Source organism: Tachysurus fulvidraco, chromosome 1 (genome assembly GCF_022655615.1).
Source record: "Tachysurus fulvidraco isolate hzauxx_2018 chromosome 1, HZAU_PFXX_2.0, whole genome shotgun sequence".
Taxonomy (NCBI): Eukaryota; Metazoa; Chordata; class Actinopteri; order Siluriformes; family Bagridae; genus Tachysurus; species Tachysurus fulvidraco.
This window is the reverse complement of record NC_062518.1, coordinates 19,183,800-19,203,553: the sequence shown is the minus strand read 5'-3', so window position 1 is coordinate 19,203,553 and position 19,754 is coordinate 19,183,800. Positions and strand designations below refer to the sequence as shown.

General features: G+C 41.6%; 4 protein-coding genes and 1 long non-coding RNA gene across 7 annotated transcripts; 3 read left to right on the top strand and 2 right to left on the bottom strand.

Annotated features, from left to right (window-relative positions):
• aldh9a1b (aldehyde dehydrogenase 9 family, member A1b) lies at positions 1-5,083 on the bottom strand. Of its 2 annotated transcripts, XM_027156789.2 has the most exons (12): positions 4,939-5,083; positions 4,670-4,858; positions 4,275-4,420; positions 3,899-4,028; positions 3,652-3,786; positions 3,342-3,538; positions 2,989-3,129; positions 2,501-2,689; positions 2,014-2,101; positions 1,669-1,810; positions 1,255-1,367; positions 1-561 (listed from the first exon to the last, which is right to left on the bottom strand). In XM_027156789.2, the coding sequence occupies exons 2-12, from the start codon at positions 4,854-4,856 to the stop codon at positions 467-469; spliced, it is 1,563 nt and encodes a 520-aa protein (XP_027012590.1). In that variant the 5' UTR covers positions 4,857-4,858; positions 4,939-5,083; the 3' UTR covers positions 1-466. The 2 variants fall into 2 exon arrangements, with proteins under 2 accessions (XP_027012590.1, XP_027012591.1); XM_027156790.2 differs by lacking the exons at positions 1-561; positions 1,255-1,367 and having other exon boundaries at positions 1,752-1,872.
• A 715-nt stretch (positions 5,084-5,798) lies between these two features.
• Positions 5,799-12,061, top strand: uck2b (uridine-cytidine kinase 2b). The gene is made up of 14 exons (XM_027156792.2): positions 5,799-6,081; positions 7,098-7,257; positions 7,344-7,440; positions 7,528-7,670; positions 7,791-7,888; positions 7,976-8,024; positions 8,179-9,956; positions 10,044-10,127; positions 10,294-10,365; positions 10,508-10,564; positions 10,667-11,197; positions 11,464-11,541; positions 11,620-11,685; positions 11,766-12,061. Exons 1-7 carry the CDS (start codon positions 5,977-5,979, stop codon positions 8,316-8,318), a joined length of 792 nt encoding a protein of 263 aa, XP_027012593.1. The 5' UTR covers positions 5,799-5,976; the 3' UTR covers positions 8,319-9,956; positions 10,044-10,127; positions 10,294-10,365; positions 10,508-10,564; positions 10,667-11,197; positions 11,464-11,541; positions 11,620-11,685; positions 11,766-12,061.
• Positions 9,816-12,061, top strand: czib (CXXC motif containing zinc binding protein). Of its 2 annotated transcripts, XM_027156803.2 has the most exons (8): positions 9,816-9,956; positions 10,044-10,127; positions 10,508-10,564; positions 10,677-10,758; positions 11,166-11,197; positions 11,464-11,541; positions 11,620-11,685; positions 11,766-12,061. In XM_027156803.2, exons 1-8 carry the CDS (start codon positions 9,951-9,953, stop codon positions 11,841-11,843), a joined length of 483 nt encoding a protein of 160 aa, XP_027012604.1. In that variant the 5' UTR covers positions 9,816-9,950; the 3' UTR covers positions 11,844-12,061. The 2 variants fall into 2 exon arrangements, with proteins under 2 accessions (XP_027012604.1, XP_047656380.1); XM_047800424.1 differs by lacking the exons at positions 9,816-9,956; positions 10,044-10,127 and adding an exon at positions 10,294-10,365.
• A 326-nt stretch (positions 12,062-12,387) lies between these two features.
• Positions 12,388-19,372, top strand: scp2a (sterol carrier protein 2a). Its single transcript, XM_027156796.2, has 16 exons — positions 12,388-12,545; positions 13,312-13,366; positions 13,434-13,505; positions 13,620-13,751; positions 14,743-14,807; positions 15,030-15,156; positions 15,238-15,301; positions 15,448-15,534; positions 15,619-15,769; positions 16,038-16,185; positions 16,336-16,443; positions 17,076-17,229; positions 17,581-17,677; positions 17,784-17,913; positions 18,433-18,512; positions 18,789-19,372. The coding sequence occupies exons 1-16, from the start codon at positions 12,495-12,497 to the stop codon at positions 18,882-18,884; spliced, it is 1,617 nt and encodes a 538-aa protein (XP_027012597.1). The 5' UTR covers positions 12,388-12,494; the 3' UTR covers positions 18,885-19,372.
• On the bottom strand, positions 16,800-17,067 carry LOC125138572. The gene is made up of 2 exons (XR_007137804.1): positions 16,901-17,067; positions 16,800-16,838 (listed from the first exon to the last, which is right to left on the bottom strand). It is a non-coding gene; the product is annotated as an uncharacterized LOC125138572 (long non-coding RNA).
• Positions 19,373-19,754: the final 382 nt, after the last annotated feature.

The following is a 19,754-nucleotide window of genomic DNA, read 5'->3' as shown; positions in this document are numbered from 1 at the left end:
CCGAATGGAAATACTTTATTATATTCTGCTTCTTAAGTACAAATCATCTGTAATTATTACAGTTCCATAAGCAATAGAATATTCACAAAGTAAACAGATTAGTGTTTTAATGTGCTTTAACATGCTGGTGAACAGTTTCACAGTTAACAGTGTGCCTGAGACGATACGCCGGTATAGCAGCACATATCCAGAATAAATACTATTATTTGTTAATGTCTATTTAAAGAGAACAGTGAACATCTTTGTGCTGGTCTCCATTACGCACAGCAAACATATCATCTGTGAAACACAGCCTGGAGATTATATCATTATTTATTACCTGATTATCAGACCATTCCTTATACACGGCAGTTAATTACCAATAACGACGCGTTCTTATTTCTAGCGACTTCTTGTCACTTTTTAGACCGAGTTGCAGTCAGATCACACAGTGGACCTAGTGCATGTTCTCTCTTTTGTCCTGCGTTCAAAAGAGACTGTCCACGTCTCCCATTTCAACCACCACAGTCTTAAGCTGAGAGTAGTACTCAATGGTCACCTGGCCATTTTCTCTTCCTATACCTGTAAAGACATTAATATATCAGTCAGTGAACATCAACTGGATGTCATCTAGCCACAGATATAAGGGATATAAGGATGCTTTAAATTGTGCAGTGTTTATTCCTCACACAATGAGATTCTTCTTGTTTAATTTCATTACATTTTATGGCCAAATATCTGACCATCACACCCACATCGATCTGTTCCACAAATTTGGAAGTATGTAGTTGTCTATGGTTTCTACGTGTGTGTGCGCTGCAGCATCACAATTTCTCTTATCAACTAAGAGGCCCAAACCAGTAACAAACAATCCATGCAGTATAAAAATTAGGTTTTGTAATAAGTGCCTTAATATTCCTATAGGAAAGACTTCTTACACAGCTAATCAGGCACCAGGGTTTCATATTAAGACTATTTCAGGCCTCTGATGTTTACCAAAACATTTTTAGTTTCAGCATTATGTAATGCAGCCTAATGGTTAAGATGTGAGTCGGTAGGTTGTAAGTTCGAATCCTAGCTCCACCAAGCTTGTATAAATGAGATAAATAAGAACGTTGCTCCGGATAAGGGCGCCTGCCAAATGCTGTAAATGTAATGCGTGTTTTTATTGCCATCAATTTGTGGACTCTACTCTCTGGGGATCAATGTTTAATTACCAATCAGAATATCAAGGTTATACTCGTCCGAGTCGACCTTATTTATCTTTACCGTTACCTGAGGTTTTATAGCCTCCGAACGGCACCTCGACAGGCGTGACGTTGTAGTTGTTGATGAAGCAAGAGCCAGCCTGCAAGTTCTTGATCACTCGATGTGCTCTCTGAATGTCTCTGATGGAAGGAACAAGGGAACATGCATGAAAAACATATGTACATTTAATCAATAATCTATTTAATTTAGTTCACATAATGAATCTGATTTAAGGCAGCTTTTGAACTGATGATGCGTCTTTTTGGATTAAGGTTAGATCAGCGGCGCCCTCTTGTGGTCATGGTTACATGAACATATTAACATCTGTGTTGATTCATTGGCATTGATTCAAGCGTTAGCGCTGATGAATTAAACTAAATACTCATCAGTGCCTCCGGTTTAGAAGGCTGAATACGTAATAAAGTCAAAAGCTTTGATTACTTGGTGAAAACTCCAGCAGCCAGGCCCATGGTGGTGTCATTAGCCCTGTGAAGAACTTCGTCCTCTGTGTCGAAGGTCAACACCGACATCACAGGCCCAAAGATTTCCTCTCTGACGCACGTCATGTTGTCTGTGCACTTGTCTAGAAACAAAAGCTCCGGGACTCAGAGTTCAATCCTCTGTGCACGCATTCTGTGATACATTCTGCTGTGTACAAATTTTTGGTTAAACTAAATGGTTAAGCTTTAAATTGTTAAAATATTGATTTGTACTTCTGCAATCTAATCTAATCTGATTAGATTTGAGGTTGTAAATGGCGATCGCCGGTGGCGAAGCCGAGCTCACCAAGCACACAGGGAGTCATGTAATATCCGTGTTTCAGTTTAGGGTCAGATGGTGTGAACGACTCTCCTCCACACAGCACTCGAGCCCCCTGACGAGGTAAAAGTTGCAAAAATAACATCCAACTTATTTTAAAACTTTAGAAAATTTATTTGCTAATTAATTAAATTATTCATTGGCGAATTGTGCAGTTGTTCTATTGTTCCGAGGACAGATATTATAGCGTCATAAAATGTAAGAGAGAATCAGAATCTGGTATGCAAATACAGGCCATGCAGTAAAAAGTAAGAGACCTTCTTTTTCTGTTTTGGGGAAATCACAAAATCAGTTGTTTATTGTAGAATATTTTACTGTGATCTTTATTAGTCATTTCTGACTTAACATCCAGAAGTAGCAAGAGTGGGTTTTATACCTTTCAGTGTGAACCGGTGTAACTGACTAAACAGTGTTGTACATTCAGACCCCTCAGACAGTGAACTCTGTGCTATACCTCCCTCTTGGCTTGCTCCACGTATCCCAGCACTTTGTCTAGGTGCCCCTGGCTGACCAGCGCCCCCATACGCGTGTCCTCCAGCAGGGGATCGCCGATCCGGATCGCTTTTGTTCTCCTCACCACCTCCTCCAAAAAAGGGGTGCGGATCGACCTGTGCACGAATACCCGCGTCCCGTTACTGCACACCTACATGTAGAGGAAACAGCACAAAGTGCATTCTTCACTTATTACTGGTCAAATCTCAGATTATTCTCAGTTTATCTCAGCCATTTTTTCACCAGCAGTCACACATTTTAAAATATATATATATCGTTACCATAACAACAAGAATTTAGATCAGTGCTAATTCTGTAGTACATCATCCTGTATCTCTTACATGATCCGTCCAAACCCATCAAGACTATTTAATTTAACCCAACCGTTGCTTCATGTTTCATGAATATCTTCTTATAACTGATCCCCAGTATACATTTTAAAGGCAGCACCTGGCCCTGAGAAAGGAAATTGGCCATTAGCGCTCCCCGGATCGCGTTTTCGAGGTCACAGTCTTCAAAGATGATCAGCGGAGATTTGCCTCCAAGCTCCAGGCTCACCGGCTTCAGGCCTTTAGATGCCATTTCCATTATCTGTAAGGAAAAAAACACAACGTTCAGCCTCAGAAACTTACATAGCTTACTGGTTTATTGGTAATCAAACATTTTTTATTCAACCTCTTGTCTGACGATCCACCTACAGACAAGGCCAATGCTATTGAGTTAGGTTACCGCAGCACTGTATTTAAAATATAGGTAAACATTAGCCAGACCCAGTCCTAGAGTAAGAAAATGGACTTTTGTACCTTCTTGCCGGTTTGCACGCTTCCGGTGAAAGAGACCTTAGCCACAGCAGGGTGTTGACACAGCAGTGCGCCCGTCTCCTGAGCTCCCTGCACTACATTAAACAATCCAACAGGAACTCCAGCCTGCATGTAGATCTCAGCCAGCAGCACCGCACTCATCGGGGTCACCGGGGACGGCTTGAACACCATCGAGTTCCCTGCAGACGCAAAACTTGACATCAATACCCTGGTATAAGTAAATAATCTTCCGATTGTTTTAAAAATAAATTGTTAGGATATTACTACACGTTTTTCCGCAGGGGAAACATACCACAGGCGAGAGCTGGAGCCGACTTCCACGCCGCAATCTGGAACGGGTAATTCCAGGCTCCGATTCCCACACACACTCCCAACGGCTCCCGGCGCGTGTAAGCAAAAGATCCTCCTGCTAGCTGCACATGCTGCCCTAAAAACATGAGTCAAGTCACGACACATTAAATGTGACAATCAGACTTCTCTCACCAAAACACAACGTACACTTCAGTACAAACGTAGGAAATTTCGGCACGGTTACAGACCTCCCATCGTCTTGGACAGACCCGCGAAATATTCGATACACAGCCGGGCTGAGTCCACATCCAGCCGTGCTTCTGTGATCGACTTGCCATTGTCGATCACCTCCACCTCGGCGATCTCTTCTCTCCTTTTCTGTCCGCAAAAACCAGAGTGAAAAATGTTGGTTAGTTAAACTGAACCGGTCTCCTGTAGTCTTTTTAGAGTCTGAAGGTTTTTTAGAGTCTGAAGGTTTCTAAGGGTTTAAAAATTTAAAGGGGAAACAAAAGATCAAACATTTTGTCACCTTTAATCAATAACCTTATTAGAATGCCCTTACCTGCATTACCTGAGTGTGACCCTTCAGATCTTTATCTAGTTTGACCTTCAACCTCAGCGTACCTGGATGAGTCGTGCTGCCTCCAGCATGATACTGGCTCGCTCCATTCCTGCCATCTTACTCCAGCGTGTGAAAGCGGAGTGTGCGCCGTTCACTGCCTTGTCAACCTGCTCTGCTTGGCAAGGTTGCAGCTGGCATAACACACGTCCTACACACACACACACACACACACACGACTCAACACTAGTGTGTATAGCCTGACAAGTTCCATCCTGACAACAACCACTCACTGATGTTTACTCTTCAGTCTAACACAAAATCCTATAACACATTATAACACCATATGCACATGAACATGATGTTCAACCAAATATGGAATCACTGTATGACGTCACAGACTCAAGTCATGGCAAAGTTTAACAGAGCCACTTGGACACTTTAGAGCAGAATGAGTCACCTGTCGCAGGCTCGTAGACGGGCTCTGATCCGGTCGCACCCTCGATGTTGACTCTATTTCCACCCCAGTAATTTAGCGGGTCTGTTATTTGCACGGTCCCTGATGATGAAGAAGCAGCAGCAGCTCTAACTCGGGTGAAGACAGAGGCGCGTGCACGCGGGGACAGCATGGAGCCGAGCACGCGCATTACTACAGCACAAGAACATAACAGAACATTTCAAACAAACGCTCCTGATTTGTGACAAACGAAGCTGTTCAGCATTACTCACTGTAACTGTGTCTGTGTAACACAAAGTCCCTTCCTTTAACGGGTACACGTCCAAATCCGCCACCACCGCGGGCGCTAGTGTGTTTGTTAGTTTGGGGAAAAGGGGCGTAGTTTCTCCATAAGATTCATTCCTATTGGTTATTAAAGACGTCAGTCAACGTCTGTAAACAGGATTTATTATTATTTTTTACCTTTTATAGTATAGTTTATTACGTTATATTTGGTAACATACGGACGATTTACATATTGGAGATTATATTTATTAATGATAAAGAAATACATTTGATTTCTTCTGTACATCTTGTGTTCACTATAAAACGGGGCTTCTCGAAAGGGGGCGGGGCTTCACACGTGGCTCTGACACGTCATTAAGCACGTTATTAACAATACAATTATTTGCTTTTATTTGTTTATGATTTTTATTTTTAATTATTATTATTATTATTATTATTTATTTTTATTTTTTTAAATAGTATGTAATTTATGAAACACGACCTATTCAACATATCTATATTTATTAATAATAAACGTTTATTGGTAAAACACCCATAATGCAATAAAAGGAATAAATAACATTTTGTAAATGTTTACAGACGAGTGTCCTCAGAATTTTACAACTTAAAGAAGAATTTATATTCAAATTATACCTGCAGTAATGATTTAAAAATAAATAATAATAATAATAATAATAATGATAATAATAATAATGATGATGATGATGATGATGATGATGATGATGATGATAACAATAATAATAACAATTTACATTCTAACTTTTAAAACTAGAGATAAACAAAAATCTTTATTGTGTCGTGTCAGTAATATTCTGTCTTTTTCCTTCCACCACTATGTAGGAAGTGAAACAGCTGCCCTACACAAGGGGCTTTGGCTTTCATGTCAAATGTCTCCCTATTGGATGAGTTAGTGGCCTGCGTGGGGTGTAGATGACGGTTTCTTAACTAAGCACATATAGTGCACGTAGAGAGGGAGCTGGGATCGGATTGGGATCAGACCTGCAGTCGGACAGCAGCACCGCAGCATGGCAGGAGACAGTGAGAGCAGACTTCATGACCAGGAGGGAAACGGTGATGCCTTTCGGCAGCCGTTTATTATCGGGGTTTCTGGAGGTACAGCCAGTGGAAAGGTTCGCGTTTTATACATCTATATTTTTTTCCACCCCAAGTGGCTTTTATTTTAACTTTTTACGTCTGTTTATTATATTAGCACCGTGTTACAAACACGTGTACTGATCATTGTAGCTGATGAAGTAGATATTTCATATTGGATTAAGAAGAATCTAACAAACAATTAAATATATGTAATATATATTTGATAAATAAATAAGTGATCTGGATTTCCAGTTAACTGGATGGTGGCAGCGCGTGGGTTTTTTCTTTGTCCACACGCGTCATCAGTGCGCGACTGCTTCCATACGTGGGATGATATAATTTCCCAACACGTGGCCAAGCACAAGCAGCTCACCAAACTTTTTATTATTATTATTGTTATATAATATATATATACGTTGTTAAATGTTGGATTACAGTTTACAAAACATTTACAACCAGCGATTTTTTTTTTTTAGCTTAATCGATTTTTTTTTATCAAGTCACTACACTAGAATATTTGTGACCGTGATTACGCTTTGACACGTTCACACGATCTGTTATTGTTGGTGGGGTTTTTTTTTCCAACACCGGAAGGAGCTGAGACTCCTATTGCGCTATTGTTTACATGATTACGTAGACAAAGCGCGACGGTGATCTGAAAGCGCGCTCTGCGCCTTCTGGTGGGAAATTACGGTGGCTACACGTCGATGTTATGGCGGTGGTGTAATTAGTAAAAGTTGCCCATAGTCGTCATCGTCTTTTTTTTTTTTGAGAATAAACTTATCAATTTTATACAACAATACAAAATTAATTAACGGTGGAGAAAAAGTCCCCCATAATATAGTAGTTAGTCCAAAAAGTGCCTAGTTTTATTGTTTAGTCTCTAAAGATCAAGAAATGAAATGTTGTAAACATTGATATATGGATCTCTCTCTGTGTGTGTCTCTCTTTATCTCTCTCTGTCTCTCTCACACTCTCTCTCGCTCTCTCTCTCTCTTTTCTGTCTCGCTCTCTTTTTCTGTCTCTGTCTCTTTCTGTCTCTCTCTCTCAGTCTTCAGTATGTGCCAAGATCATGGAGATGCTGGGGCAGAATAAGATTGATCATCGGCAGCGTCAGCTCGCCATCCTGAGCCAGGACAGTTTCTACAAAGTGCTCACTCCTGAACAGAAAGCCAAGGCAAACAAAGGACAGTTCAACTTCGATCATCCTGGTAATCAGTCGGATTATCGTTTTATCGGACATGTCTGCTGGACTGGGCGGGTTTGATAGCGTGCTCGTTTCTTTCTATTTGTCCAGATGCTTTTGACAACGAGTTGATCTTAAAGACGCTTCATGACATAATTCAGGGGAAGACGGTTCAGATTCCAGTGTATGACTTTGTCACACATTCCAGGTAGGTTTGCCTTTTTTTTTTTTTTTAAATTTATTAATTTTTTTCCTGGTGCAAATTTTTAACATCCTTCTGTTCTGAATGTCGCAGGAAGGACGAGTTTGTGACGCTGTATCCGGCCGACGTAGTTCTGTTCGAGGGTATTCTCATGTTCTACTCACAGGAAATCCGCGACCTGTTCCAGATGAAGCTGTTCGTGGACACGGATCCAGACACACGGCTCTCTCGCAGAGGTACGACTCCAAGACTCTTCGGGGGGGGGGGATTCCTTTACCCTAATAAAAAAAAGTGGATTACCACAAAGGGGTGTGTGTGTGTGTGTGTGTGTGTGTGTGTGTGTGTGTGTGTGTTAGTTCTGCGAGATATCAGTGAGAGAGAGCGAGAACTGGAGCAGGTCCTGGCCCAGTACATCACATTTGTAAAGCCGGCTTTTGAGGAATTCTGTCTTCCAGTGAGTGTCTGCTTTCTCTTATCTTCGCATCCTCTCATGTTTCTTCTCGTATTCACTCATGCTTTGTACTTTATTTTTTCTTCCCAGACAAAGAAGTACGCAGACGTTATCATCCCACGTGGAGCCGACAACCTGGGTGAGTCTCTGTTTTTTTTTTTTTTAAAATATATTTGTGAATTGGATTGAGCAGCAGGAAAGGAAACTGCTGTACAAAGCAAAGAGGAAGCTGGGAGTGTTTACATGATTCTGATGGTGCGTTCATGTACGAAACGGTCCGTTCATTTTTGCAGTTGCGATAAACCTGATAGTGCAGCACATTCAGGACATCCTCAACGGCGGCGTCAGTAAACGCCAGAACGGGAACGGTCACCTGATTGGTCACTTGTCCCCTCGAAAGAGGCGCTCGTCCGAGTCCAGCAGACCACACTGACCTTCCCAAGGTGCTTCGTCCTCCTGCACAGGACAGAAAGGGCCTGGACTTGTGGAACAACATTCAGCATCCTTTCACCACGTGGAAGGCGGAGCTGCTTCAGTGGGCTGATATGAGTTTTTGTTTTGTTTGCTTTTCCTTTTTTTTATTTCTCTTTCAGCTTGAGGTTAATAGTGCTGTCTGTTCATTATCTTCATCATCCCCATCATCTTTGTCTGTGTCTGTTAATAAACAGTGTTTATGTACTGGCTCAGTATATGAAAGACACTCCAGGTGTTGGGACACTGTGGCTGATGAGCCGCGTGTGTGCGTGCGTGCTTGTGTGTGTGTGTGTGAGAGTAAGAGAGAGAGTGAGTGAGAGTGAGATGCCTTTAGATACTTGAAGTCAGAACTCAGGAAGAGTGACTGTAAGGCTGGGGTTTATCCTAAATGCCAAGTGTTTACATCCCACCCTTTATAAGGCGTACGAATGCGTGGTTAACTAACTGACCCTGGCGTAGGTATCTGCTAAACCGATGGTTTTATACTGACCTCTTTGCGTGGATACTTCCTATATCAGAGTGTTACAAGACAGTGTTTATATAAACGTCGCTTCACCTCTTAGCAAAGACTTTAAGGCTATGACCTGCTCTCGATTCAACGGTCAAATGGATTCTTATGTTATATATGACGACTATATATATTTTATTTTTTTTCCCCTTCTCATTAGGTATTTGACACATGCTTTAATAAAAAGTTGTGATGTCAGGGACAAAAACGTTCTGCATCTTTATGCATCCTCCAGTACTTGAATCGTAGTTCGACCACTAGAAGGTTAGACAATTTGTTTTTACTTTTGATATTAGATTAAGAGTTAGATTTTCGCCCAATCGTTTACGAACGGATTTCTGTCAGAACTTGTAATGACATAAACAGAAATAAAAATAAAACATAATTTGACAAATTGTATTGTACTTTTTTCTTCATCTTAAACAACATTTGCAGCATTTAGCAGACACTCTTAGCCAGAGAGACTTACATTTTTATTTCAATTTATACACCTGAGTAATTTAGGGTTAAGGGTCTTGCTCAGGGGCTCAGCAGTGGCAACTTGGTGGACCTAGGATTCGAACCAATAGTCAAGTAGTCGAACGCCTTAATCACTGACCTACCACATCATAAACAACTAATTATAACACATTTAGTGCACTATGTGGTGGATTTGGTTCGACACACTCTGTGTTTGATTAAGTTGACGTGTGTGTCGGACTGCTGTTCTATTGATTGCTTATGCCTGGCAGTTGCGAAAGTCAGTAAAAGAAGCACACGGCTCAAAAGCACGTCTCGTGTCGTTTATTGAAATACACATACAGAATACAACACACTACATGAAGAAGCTTAACGCTTTAATCCCTACTTAGTGCACTTTTATATAGTTATTAGTAACTTAATTGTGCGTGTTCTTCTTCTGATGGTCGCTAGAGGGCGCGCAACACTGACGTATATGGAATAACTGAATAGAGCATGTACGCAAATTGCGTACTTTATGTGGCTCGCGTGGCGTAACAGGCTCAAACGTTTAGAACGTCAACGCCGACACATTTTACGTAAACGTAACTAGCGTAGCTGAATAGCGTTTACGCTGTAAACAACATGGGGGTAGGTTTGTGCTAGTTCTGGGCTGCCTTGTTTTTTTATACGATATTTTATTACGTGTTATTAATAAACGTACACGTGCTTCTTTAGAAATTCGGTTTGCAGTTTAAAGCGACGTTGGAGAACGTTACAAATGTCCGAGCTGACGGCGACGACTTCCGCTGGTATTTAAAGGTAACGTTAGCGAGCAAAAAAAACAAAACAAAAACATTAGCTTAAGCTCTAAATACTGTACAGGTTTCGCTTCATGTCTCAGTATATTATAATATTTGTCTTTCTGTCATATTTAGACTTGGATTTAGTTTTTAATTCAAGCCCTATATATGTTGTTTATTCTTAGTAAGGGATGCTAAGCTAGCTAGCTAGCTTTAGCTGGAGTGGCTGTGTTGCAATCGGATAAATAGGGCACTAGGTAGGCTACAGAACCCCATTCATTTTAAACACTACATAGTGGACATGTATAGTGACTGTGAATCCGTTTGGCATTCAGCCTAAAGTTAGTCATTCAATACAACTTTGACATTTTTGTGGTTGGTTTGTTTGTTGTTTTTCAGCTTAAATGTGGGAATTGTGGTGAAATCTCGGACAAATGGCAGTATATCACAGCGATGGTAATTATCCTTGATGTAATGAAGTGTTAAATTATGACCAGACGGTCTGTAGAGCTAAATTCTAGAGGATTGTATGTGTTTATTAATGACTGATATATTAAGACGTCCTCAGGACAGTATGCCGCTGAAGGGAGGACGAGGCAGTGCAAGTATGGTTCAGAGGTGTAAACTGTGCTCCCGGGAGAATTCAATAGGTACACACGCACTAAAACCACTAACCAATCAGTTTGCTGCATTACTATGAATGACTTCAGGCCACGCCTCTATCCATTGTTAAAAATAAGTGGGCGGAGCCACGTCGCAGGAGGGCACAACTGTGTTAATTATTTAAACTTATTATTTATACAACTGAGCAATTAAGGGCCTTGCTCAGGGACCCAGCAGTAGCAACCTGGTGGACGTTGGATTCAAACCCATGACCTTCCGGTCAGTAGTCAAACACCTTTAACCACTACGCTACCACATCCCTTTTGTGTGGTAGTGTTTTATTACCTATTTTTTATTCCTTGGTCCTTGGATACTTCCAAACTAGAAATGAAGTGACATGAATGCACATTTCAGACGGTTTAAACAGTGTTTACACAATGGATTTCTCCCACAGATATCCTGAAGGACACCATCACGCCATACAATGTAAGTTCGAGCTCGATCAGTTCTGTTCTAGCTCTTTTCCTGTTTCCCACTGACGCCTGACACCTTCAACGTTGAAACCTATACATTTACATTTACATATACAGCATTTGGCAGACGCCCTTATCCAGAGCGACGTACAAAAGTGCTTAAGTCTCTATCGTTGGGACTGTTCATTAGTGTTTAAAGAGTAATAAGTGAAGATCTTATATATAAGTGAAGGATTTGATATCATCCCGGTCGCTTCTAACGTGATTTTTTTCATTAAGCTGGAGGACAGCGAGAAGTTCAAGACGATAGTGCAGTTCGAGTGTCGAGGCCTCGAGCCGGTTGACTTCCAACCTCAGGTGAGAACGAGGCTTACTTTTTCCCTACAATAACGTTTACACCAAGCCTAAACATAAGGATGTTTTTCTTCTTCTCAGGCTGGATTTTCGGCTCAGGGCGCAGAGACGACTTCTCAATTTCCTGAAATCAACCTTCAGGAGAAAGTAAGCCAGAGTTTGCACTTTACACTTGTCAATAACATACAGTAATTTGTACACAAACCCTCTCTCCCTTCTCGTGTTAGGACTGGACGGACTACGACGAGAAAGCGAAGGAGTCGGTGGGCATCTATGAAGTCACACATCAGTTTGTCAAGTGTTGAGAGCTGGAGACGGAGCACGAACAACGTGGCTTGAGACTTAATGAGGAAAAAGAGAGCACATACAACAAACATTTATCAAATTCAACAAAAATGCTGTTATTATTTGATGTCGATTTGTAAACGGACACGATTGGGAAGAACGTTCACTACATGACCGTTGACCAGGGTCTTGGAAATGCAGATCTGCAGCGAAATAAAGTTATGAAAGTATGAATACATTTTGTGTCTCTATGGAAACTGATCAATGTAAAATTAGCTTTTGCACAGACGTCTGTAAACTGCTTGCTTTAGTATCTTTTAGTATACGGGTTTTATCAATAACATTGTGACGTCATAGCTGTTCATTGAGCAACACATTAGCACCAGAATCACTATATTTCGAAATAAAACATAAACACGTACAATGTAGAAATGTTTATTTATTTTTATTTTTAATTTTTTGGGGTTTAAAAAATCCTGTCACAATTTTGACTTTTGTCCAATTCAATCCGTTCCTTCGATGTGTAGAATCGACTCCACATATTTAGAGTCGACTCCCGCGTTTTAAAGTCCATGACACACGGAGTCGATTCTACAGATTCGACTCTTGGAGTCAAGTTGTTACTGACAGCTTTATCAGGTCTCCCTCAGACAAGAGCACTTTATTAAAAAATGGCTCCAGCGAAGAACAGAGTGTTTGTTGTTGGCGTCGGGATGACGAAGGTAAAGCAAATTATAATATATGTGTTGTATTTATTATAAATAAGCTATAAACTTAGTTCAGTAGCGTCTGTTTACTTTTCCTGATGCTAAATGCTAGCTTAGCTTAGCCTGTTTTGAGTTGAACCTTTTAACTCCTCACAACATAACTGACTTATAAACGCATTTAATACGTTTATAAATACGTTATTATATATATATTTTTTACAGTCTTTAGGAAGCTGTCATTGACCTGTCAAGCAGTTTGAGTTAAAATAAATAAATAACAGACATTTTTCTGAGGAATTATTTTTAAATTTCTTATAAAACTCTGTTAGAATTTATTTTTTTAAAGATAACATTTGATTTTGCAGTCACTTTAATCTGCACTGTACAGAGTTCAAGGTCTTTCTCTTACACAACAGCAGTCCAGAGTTCATTTTGTACATCAGTGTTTTCTGTGTCTTCATTACTCTGGACAGGGTTGCCAGGTCTCAGCAATAAAAAATCCTCATATGCATTGTTATTATTTGTTGGTTCACACTTTAACACACTCCAGCTGTGGTATAGACTTTTTAATCCAGATGTTAGCATGTTATATCTGGGATATAAACTGGGGATCCTCGAGGAAACCTGTCAGACTTATAAATAAATAAATAAATATTGACGTTTCGTATTTATAAAAGCCTCTGAAACGATTGCAGACACGTGGCATTTGTGACGTCTGTTACTTTGTGCTCGTCACTTGTAACGTCATGTTTAAAGTCTCTTCCTGTCTTGTTTTCTGCAGTTTGATAAACCCGGTGCGAGAGATGGAGATTATCCAGAAATGGCCAAAGAAGCAGGTACGATTTCTCTGGATGAGTGTTTCTTTTTTGTTGGATGAATGAACCTTATTAAGGTATGTTTTAGGAGAGAAAGCGCTGGCTGATGCAGCAGTACCGTATTCTGCTATCGAACAGGCCTGCGTGGGCTACGTTTACGGTATGTTCTTTCGTTTCTTATCCGCAGCATTGCTCGATATGGTCATATTTTTTTTGGAACGCTCAGATTACGATAACGTTCGGTTGTGGTTTGTTATTTCTTTGTCTCCCGAAGGCGACTCCACTTGCGGACAGCGCGCTATTTACCACAGCCTGGGTCTGTCAGGGATCCCTATAATCAACGTCAATAACAACTGTTCCACGGGTTCCACGGCGCTCTTTGTGGCCCGACAGCTCGTCCAGGGAGGTACTCAGGGTTTAAGGATTGATTCACGGCAGCGTAAATGTCATTTTCCCATCTGACTTTCCCTGCGTCAGTCTCTCCCTCCCACTCTAGCCAATGAGAGCAGAGAGGAGTGCCGCATCTCTGTGAGCATCTCTGTCTCCAGTCCATTTAGGCAGAGGCTTGAGCTACCACTCCCACCCTTTCTCTTTACTTTTTAGCCAGTCCTTTACCTTAACTCTGCACAAATGCCACTATCCAGAGAGCTGTCTCTCTGTTTGCCTAATTCTTCTCACAAAAATTCCTTTACAACTCTCTCTCTCTCTCTCTCTCTCTCTCTCTCTCTCTCTCTCTCTCTCTCTCGCTCTCATATTCAGTTATATATTCAGCTACTTACTTTTTTCTCAGTTTTTGTACTCCAACCATGTTGTTTAATGACATGACAGAGTAGGTACATGAGACACGCTACCTGCATTTAAATTCATCTCAGCACTGTACAGTGTTTTTATCCTCTCTTCGTAGCCAATCAGAGTACACGCTCTCCTCATCATTCATCACTTTTTTCTTTTGTGTACTGTATCAGCATCTCTCTCTCTCTCTCTCTCTCTCTCTCTCTCTCTCTCTTTTTCGATTACTTACAAGAAAAAAAGAGAGCAAGAATAATTTAACATACTGCATATTTTTGTCAGGCTGCAACGAACGATTATATTAAAAATATATTTTTGTCTAGCTAGTGTTCTCAACAACGTGGCTGTTTAAAAAATGTGGGCAGTTTTAATATTTTACTTATGAAGGCCAATTACATGTCATTCTATAAAGAAATATCTTTCATCTGAAGTTTCCAAAAAATTGGGATGGGTAAAAATGTTCTTAATTTTCTTAGAAATATTTGCTGACCGATAGTCAACATCAAGATTAAAAATGTGATTCGGCATGTTGGCGCCGTATTAATAAAACGGTAGATCCAGCTGGATTTTCAAGTCTAAACACACCAGTGCATGTGCCTCTCTTACAGGTTTGGCTGATTGTGTGCTCGCTCTGGGTTTCGAGAAGATGGAAAGAGGCTCTTTGTCCTCTAAGGTGAACGACAGAAGCTCAAGCATCACATTCACACATAGAGAGTTAAAGAAACAACAAGGAAGTGGACTGGTTTAGGGTTTGTTGATCAGATAGGGTTGTTAGGAATGTGTATGTAAGTGTGTATGTTAATGAGGGCAAATGCAACCACTTGCCTTTGTGTAATCTGTAACTGTGTGTGTGTGTGTGTGTTTGTGTGTGTTTGTGTGTGTGTTTTACCCCCAGTACATGGACAGAACCAACCCTATGGACAAACACATGGAGGTGATGATCAACAGGTACGGCTTGGCCGCAGCTCCGGCAGCGCCTCAGATGTTTGGCAACGCCGGGAGGGAACACATGGAGAAGTACGGTAAGATGCATTTCCTTTCCGCTCAGACGGTCTGCACGTGTTCATGACCAGTGACACGGTGCGTGTGTCTGTATGTTGTAGGAACCAAGCCAGAACACTTTGCCAAAATTGCCTGGAAGAATCACAAGCACTCGACCAACAACCCGTAAGTGGAAAAAAAAATCAGAATCATCATCTGACCAATCACATTGAAGCATTCAGCATCCCTGTGATATGAAGTGTCGGTAAGACGTCCGAGTTGCTCGCTAACAGCACCGTGTTGTCATTCTCGCTCCCCACACGTTCTGTCAGATATTCTCAGTTCCAGGACGAGTACAGTCTGGAGCAGGTGATTAAATCCCGCAAGGTTTTTGAGTTCCTCACACTTCTTCAGTGCTGGTAAGTAACTCACGTAGGGCTCATGCAGCTTAGGGCTAAATCCGTTTTGTGTCAGAACATATTGATGTTTGCGTGTGTGTTAAGCCCTACGTCTGATGGTGCTGGAGCAGCTGTGTTAGCCAGCGAGAGCTTCGTGAGGAAGCACAGACTGGAGTCTAAAGCCGTGGAGATCATCGCTCAGGAGATGGTCACTGATCTCTCTACGACGTTCGAGGAGAACAGCTGCATCAAGATGGTGGGTGGAGGACGAGGGAGATCCTTCTTTTTGTCTTGTTTACATACGGCCTGCCTTCAGGTTCCCCACATCTACATATCATTTGCATGAGTGTCCTCCATTGCTCTGTAAACTGGGCGCTGTTCACGTAAATGCATGTGTGTAAAATAATGATCTATTTCAATTAAACGAATCATCGTCGTTTTGTGTTTTTTTTGTTTTTTTTTTAACTGGAGAGATTTCACACACTTCCTCTGAGGTTTTATTTCATTTCTCTCTCTCTCTTCAGGTTGGATACGACATGACGCGCCTCGCTGCCCAAAAGTGCTTCGAGTCGGCAGGCCTGAATCCGGCGGCCGTCGACGTCATCGAGCTGCACGACTGTTTCTCGGCTAACGAGCTCATCACCTATGAAGCGCTCGGGCTTTGTCCTGAAGGTATTTCACCTCCTCACGTAGTCATTTTTTATTTCACCCCAAACTCATAGACATCAAAGACGTCTGTGTTCAGTTGTTCTGCGTAATGTACACGATTATTATACATGATATATTGCGTTCACGTTTATTTTCCTTCTCGTCCACGCCCAGGTCAAGCCGGAGCGCTGATCGACAGAGCAGACAACACGTACGGGGGAAAGTGGGTGGTTAACCCGAGCGGAGGGCTCATATCGAAGGGACACCCGCTCGGAGCTACAGGTGCTGACCGACAGGGGATTAAGTGACATGACGTGTTAAGACGGGTGTTAATCGGCTCAGGCGCGACACCTGCTGTGGTTTAACGTACACCTGGAACAATCCTGACTACATAATCCTTTACCTTTAATCCTAAATACTCTCCCCAATGACATGCCAAGCTTTCCCATGTTTACATTGACCTTTCTGTTAGACTCGTTGGATATTTTCACCTTTTTATTTTTGATATAGGAGGGGAAATTTTTAAGATTCGGGGTAAACCCGCTTTTCACGAAGACCTGGCAACCCCAGACACTGTTTTGTATTTGCTTAACGGATTTCTCTTGTTTAAGTGTGTTCAGTCAGCGAGACTGTGTTAGGTGACTTCACCTGTCCTGCCCTGTGTACTGAGGACTTTACTCCGGCTCAGCCGATCTCTTCCATTCCAATGACTCCAGCACTTTGACACACACACACACACCCCCCCCCCCCCCCGCGCGCCTGCTGTTTGAACACGAGTGAACGAACTCTGCATGGTTTGATTGTTCAGGTGTTTTATCTCGCAGTCCCGACCCCACATCCTGTGCTGTGTTTGATTGCTCAGGTCTGTCTGAGATTATCGAGGCTTTAACTACGTGCTGTGTTCCATTGCTCAGGTCTGGCCCAGTGCGCCGAGCTGTGTTGGCAGTTAAGAGGCGAGGCAGGGAAAAGGCAGGTCCCGGGTGCGAAGGTCGCCCTGCAGCACAACATCGGCCTCGGCGGCGCCGTAGTGGTCACGCTGTACAAGATGGGATTCCCTCAGGGAGCAAGGTGAGTTATTGTAAATGTAACGGAGCCACAGTTAGAAAGTTAACTACGGCGCAGGACACACAACGACCAGAATATATATTTATTTGTTTGTTTGTTTGTTTGTTTGTTTGCATTTTGTAAGACTTTATCGTGCAGCCGTTTGCCGTCAGAATTTACACAAATAGTGTATTATTTATGTAGTTTGTTTGTTTTATTTATTTATTTATTTCTTTTTTGGAATTTCACTCTGACATTTCCGCTCCTGAATTAATAATCTTTCAGTATTTATTACAGTCCCATCGTGCCCCCGGGACCTTGGACTTTATCCGTAACCTTCCACTTTACACACCGTGTTGGTTTTCGTCCCCTCAGGTCTCACATTGCTGCGGTTCCCACCGGCACTGTCGGCGGACTGGAGGGCTTCAGATCTCACACGGTTTTTAAAGAAATCGAGAAGAGGCTACAGGAGGTAGGAACGAGACGGCCGGCTCAGCTTCGTGCACGGTTTACAGTTGTAAATCTTATAACTGACTGTATGTGTTTGTGTGTGTGTGGGGCTTCCCATTTCCATACAGGAAGGAGAATCGTATGTTAAAAAAATCAGCGGCGTTTTCGCTTTTAAAGTGAAGGACGGCCCGGGCGGAAAGGAAGCTCTGTGGGTCGTGGACGTGAAGAACGGAAACGGCTCGGTGACCAACGACGCAGGTCTGTCAGCTTTATACTTCTTCTTCTTCTTCTTTTTTCTTTCTTTCTTTTTTTTTTTTTTTTAACTGCAGGCTGGTGGGAGCAGATGGTATAAAAACCCAGACGTGTGTGTCGGCTCTGTGTAGGATTTCAGGACACCAGAGTTTAGTTCCGTTCCCCCACATTCGACTGTGATTCTCAGCTCCACACAGAGACAACTGATTACGCCCTAATTGGCCATTTTGCACATTTAAATTGTAAATTTGCATGTGAAGCATCTTTACAAGAATTATTCAAATGAAGCCCAGGCTTTTGAGGGAGAAAGTTGCAGAGGATCTTGCTTGATCTTGTACTTGTCTGCCGTTGTTAGAATGATTCTTACGTAAAAGTGGTTTAACTTAACATCTATGTTCTTAAAAAAATATACCGTACATATTTATATATACAGTATATATATGTATATATATATTTTTTTCGGTCATCGCCTTTTGCAGTTAATTTGATAGTATTTTTTTTTTTTATTGGTTTGTTTTTCCACAGGGAAGAAATCGGACTGCACGATCACCATGTCCGACGCTGACCTCATCGACCTGATGACGGGGAAACTGAACCCACAGACTGTGAGTCTCTCAAACGCTGCATGTTTAAATCCCCACACGTACATTGTGAAATTTCTTGTCCTTAATGAATATTCAGTTAATCAGTTACTGCAAATATTATGTACAGTTTCTCACACAAAAAATTTGAATGTAATAAATCAGTTAATAATGTATGCGACATTTGTGTGCGTTATAATTTACCGGCTGTAACCCAACGCTTTGCCTCATACAATATTAACACAACGTCAGACACACGGCTGACCTCTAACTCGTTCTCCCACCTCATTCCACCTTAAGGCCTTTTTCCAAGGCAAGCTAAAGATTACTGGGAACATGGGGATGGCGATGAAGCTGCAGAGCCTCCAGCTGACACCAGACAAAGCCAAACTGTGAAGATTTCGGACTAAACCTCAGAGACGGAAACCAGTGGCCGTGACATCGGGCGTGCGATACACACACACACACACACACACACACACACACACATATATACAAATTAACAAAATAAGAGCCAAAATAAAAAGCCGTGTGTTCTGTAATGTTGAGATTCAGAGCGCTGCACAATTACAGTCATATCTTTAGCACTAACGATACGGAATTCTATATAAGCATTTCTACCTACAGACATTTAACCCTAAAGCCTTGGATGTCTCATGGTCCATCTCAACGTTTAACCTCAGAATTTTAGACACAATTGAACATTAATAGCCTTTAATCAGAGATCACACACTAAGGTCCAGATGACCCGGAAATCGTCAGTCAGACGGCTAAAATATCAGCCGTCTGTTCTGTTCCCTTTGGATGTGAGAACTCTTCATTTCACTGATAATTGTATATGCAGATTATGACACTATTTTTTAATAAAGATTTCTCAGAACAGAGTCGTGTTTTTCATGTGAAACGCTCAGTCGTAAACATACCCAAGACCTCTACACTCAGCCAGGACGTGTGGTGTCCAGCGTTTGCCTCTTCATTTCGTAAACGTGAACTATATATAAACCTTATCGTCGTAACATGTACCAAAGGGAGCGAACAAAAAACGTCAGGCTTTAGCTAAAGGTTTTTCAGTTGAATTTTGATATCAGACATTTTAGCAAATCCCAAAACGTGGATTTGTGACTAGCAAAATTGTCTAACCAGATTTTTTTTTTGGTTGGAATTTGTTTCAGTTTTATACACAATGTTCTTATTATGTCACACATTTCATTCATTCATTCATTCATTTTCTACCGCTTATCCTAACCAAAATGGGTGTCACCCCTG

Coding starts and splice junctions, on each gene's coding strand:
- aldh9a1b (XM_027156789.2), bottom strand. CDS start 4,856: ATGCGCGTGCTCGGCTCCATGCTGTCCCCGCGTGCACGCGCCTCTGTC. Junction 3,787..3,898: donor TCTGTCCAAGACGATGGGAG/GTCTGTAACCGT, acceptor TCATGTTTTTAG/GGCAGCATGTGCAGCTAGCA. Junction 562..1,254: donor CGGAGGCTATAAAACCTCAG/GTAACGGTAAAG, acceptor ATGTCTTTACAG/GTATAGGAAGAGAAAATGGC.
- uck2b (XM_027156792.2), top strand. CDS start 5,977: ATGGCAGGAGACAGTGAGAGCAGACTTCATGACCAGGAGGGAAACGGT. Junction 6,082..7,097: donor GAGGTACAGCCAGTGGAAAG/GTTCGCGTTTTA, acceptor TCTCTCTCTCAG/TCTTCAGTATGTGCCAAGAT. Junction 7,258..7,343: donor GTTCAACTTCGATCATCCTG/GTAATCAGTCGG, acceptor CTATTTGTCCAG/ATGCTTTTGACAACGAGTTG.
- czib (XM_027156803.2), top strand. Junction 10,565..10,676: donor GGCAGTATATCACAGCGATG/GTAATTATCCTT, acceptor AGACGTCCTCAG/GACAGTATGCCGCTGAAGGG. Junction 11,686..11,765: donor AAATCAACCTTCAGGAGAAA/GTAAGCCAGAGT, acceptor TTCTCGTGTTAG/GACTGGACGGACTACGACGA.
- scp2a (XM_027156796.2), top strand. CDS start 12,495: ATGGCTCCAGCGAAGAACAGAGTGTTTGTTGTTGGCGTCGGGATGACG. Junction 14,808..15,029: donor GAGGCTCTTTGTCCTCTAAG/GTGAACGACAGA, acceptor TTTTACCCCCAG/TACATGGACAGAACCAACCC. Junction 16,186..16,335: donor GCTCGGGCTTTGTCCTGAAG/GTATTTCACCTC, acceptor GTCCACGCCCAG/GTCAAGCCGGAGCGCTGATC.